Source organism: Equus caballus, chromosome 7, assembly GCF_041296265.1.
Source record: "Equus caballus isolate H_3958 breed thoroughbred chromosome 7, TB-T2T, whole genome shotgun sequence".
NCBI classification, from domain to species: domain Eukaryota; kingdom Metazoa; phylum Chordata; class Mammalia; order Perissodactyla; family Equidae; genus Equus; species Equus caballus.
The window spans coordinates 76,301,075-76,303,311 of NC_091690.1; the positions used below are offsets into that span (position 1 = coordinate 76,301,075).

General features: G+C 38.3%; 1 protein-coding gene across 1 annotated transcript; it reads right to left on the minus strand.

Moving 5' to 3' along the window:
- Positions 1-1,069: 1,069 nt before the first annotated feature.
- Positions 1,070-2,008, minus strand: OR52A1I (olfactory receptor family 52 subfamily A member 1I). The gene has a single exon (NM_001391385.1). The coding sequence runs from the start codon at positions 2,006-2,008 to the stop codon at positions 1,070-1,072; it is 939 nt and encodes a 312-aa protein (NP_001378314.1).
- Between the last annotated feature and the right edge of the window lie 229 nt (positions 2,009-2,237).

A 2,237-nucleotide genomic window follows, 5' to 3' on the forward strand; every position in this document is an offset into this window, starting at 1 on the left:
GTATGTTACACTGAAAAAAAATACATCTGCACAGTTACTTTAAACTACATTCTTTAGATTAGATCTCCTCTATCATCTACCTGGCTTGTGGGGTCCTTACTTGCTGGACACTCATTCATCATTCCTTAAGAATCAGACTTTCTAATTAAAATAGAAGACAAAACAAATATAACTCTTCTGATTGCTGTTTCAGTTAGATAAAATCTTCATTCTCTTGGCTAACCCAACAATCCATGCACACCACTACCATTCTCCTTCTCTTGCCTCTGTCTCTGACTCTCAGAAATATAAGGCTAAAACCTCAGGAAACTTAAGCAATGTGTGTAATTTACCACTATGCCATTATTGTCAAGCATAATTGTTATAATATTGTAGGTTTCTGATAACATTTAATGAATTAATAAAGAAACAAATAGTGGAGGTTGTAGAAAAAGTATTGATGTGTAAAATGGAACACTTGAGTTCTCATGATTTTTGTGCCTGAAGTCCCTAAATGACCCTGGAAATGTACTGAATTTTTTAGACTTTATTGTCTCATTAAATCCTTAAAGGGTTTGTTTTGTTTTGTTTTGTTTTGGATAGAACATGGTTAAGATGCACTTCTTCGAAGTTTTCTCCTTTTAGATGACTAGGAAGATCAAGAAACAAATCAACAGTTGTTTTCATTCAGTAAATGGGGAACCCAGAACAATAAGCCTTGAGTGCATTGAAATTCAGAGAGAGAATCATAGAAATTCATGAATGCCTCTGGAGAAAAATTCTTTGAGGAGGAAGCTCAATCAGGGACTTAAAAAAAAGAGTAAGGACATATGTTCACTATTTTACTCTTTCAACTTTTCTCACTCTCATTTCCCAGGCTAGGATCCACAACACCATTGACTAATAGTTTTCATGAGATATGATTTGATTATCTGAAAACCACGTAATGTGTTGGCAAATTTCACAAAACTATTACACAGAAAACTCAAGCGTCTCAAATAATGTAGAGTTTTTGTTATTTTATTTAGTTTTGAGAGACTGATGCTATTGCACAAAGAGGGAGGCATGAAGGTATTAATCAAGGTGAATTTTATGAACAGAATATTTTTACCACATGAACACGGATCTGCTTGGTCTTTGCACCATAGACAAGTGGATTGAGAAATGGAGGGACCAGCAAGTATAAGCTGGAAAAGAGGATATGGATATATGGGGGGATATGAGAACCAAACCTGTGTGTGAAGAAGGAGAAGAAAGCAAAAAAGTAGAACTGGAGGAAGACACAGATGTGAGCAATGCAAGTATTGAAAGCTTTCAACCTAGCTTCCTTCTCAGGCAAACGAAAAACTGTGATAAATATCTGAATATAGGACACGGTGATGAACATAAGGTCAAAACCTGCAACAGTGAAGGCCACAAACAAACCATAGATTTTGTTGACACGAATATTTTCTGCAGCCAGTTTCACAATGGCCATGTGCTCACAGTAGGAGTGGGAGATGACTGTTGTATGATAAAATTGAAAACGGCACTTTATCAGTAATAGGAATGGGGTTACTAGAATGACAGCCCTGAGTGCCAACACAGACCCTATTTGGGTGATTAGCTGGTGAGTGAAGATGACAGCATGTCTTAATGGATAACAGATGGCGACATAACGGTCCAGCGCCATGGCCAGCAGTATGCCTGACTCCATGGCTTGAAAAGTATGGATGAGCCACATTTGAAACAAGCAGGAATCAAAATAAATCTCTGGAATATGAAACCAGAAGATTCCAAGCATCTTGGGCACAATGCTGGTACTAAGTGCCATATCTGTGACTGCCAGCATGCCTAGGAAAATATACATGGGCTCATGGAGGCTGCGCTCTGATATGATGATGATCAGAAGCAAGGAATTTCCAATCACAGCAATGAGATACATGGCACAGAATGGGATCCCAATCCAGCACTGCACAGACTCCAGGCCTGGGATTCCTATTAGTGTCAACATGGATGGCATGAAGACTGTTTTGTTGGACGTGGACATAGTGTCTTTGTGCCTCCTGATGCAAAAACAAAGAAGTTACTCAGTCAGGGCTACTGTTCCTTTCCCCCCTCCTACATTTATCCAGAGTCATTATACTGAGTTTGTATTTTTTTGGTAGAACTCTAAGATCCTATCATGCATGCCATTCATATTTTTGAAGGGAAAATAGATCCATAGAGACACATCACTATTGTCAGGAAGGGCATCAACAAGCTACTTTTCCAAAATA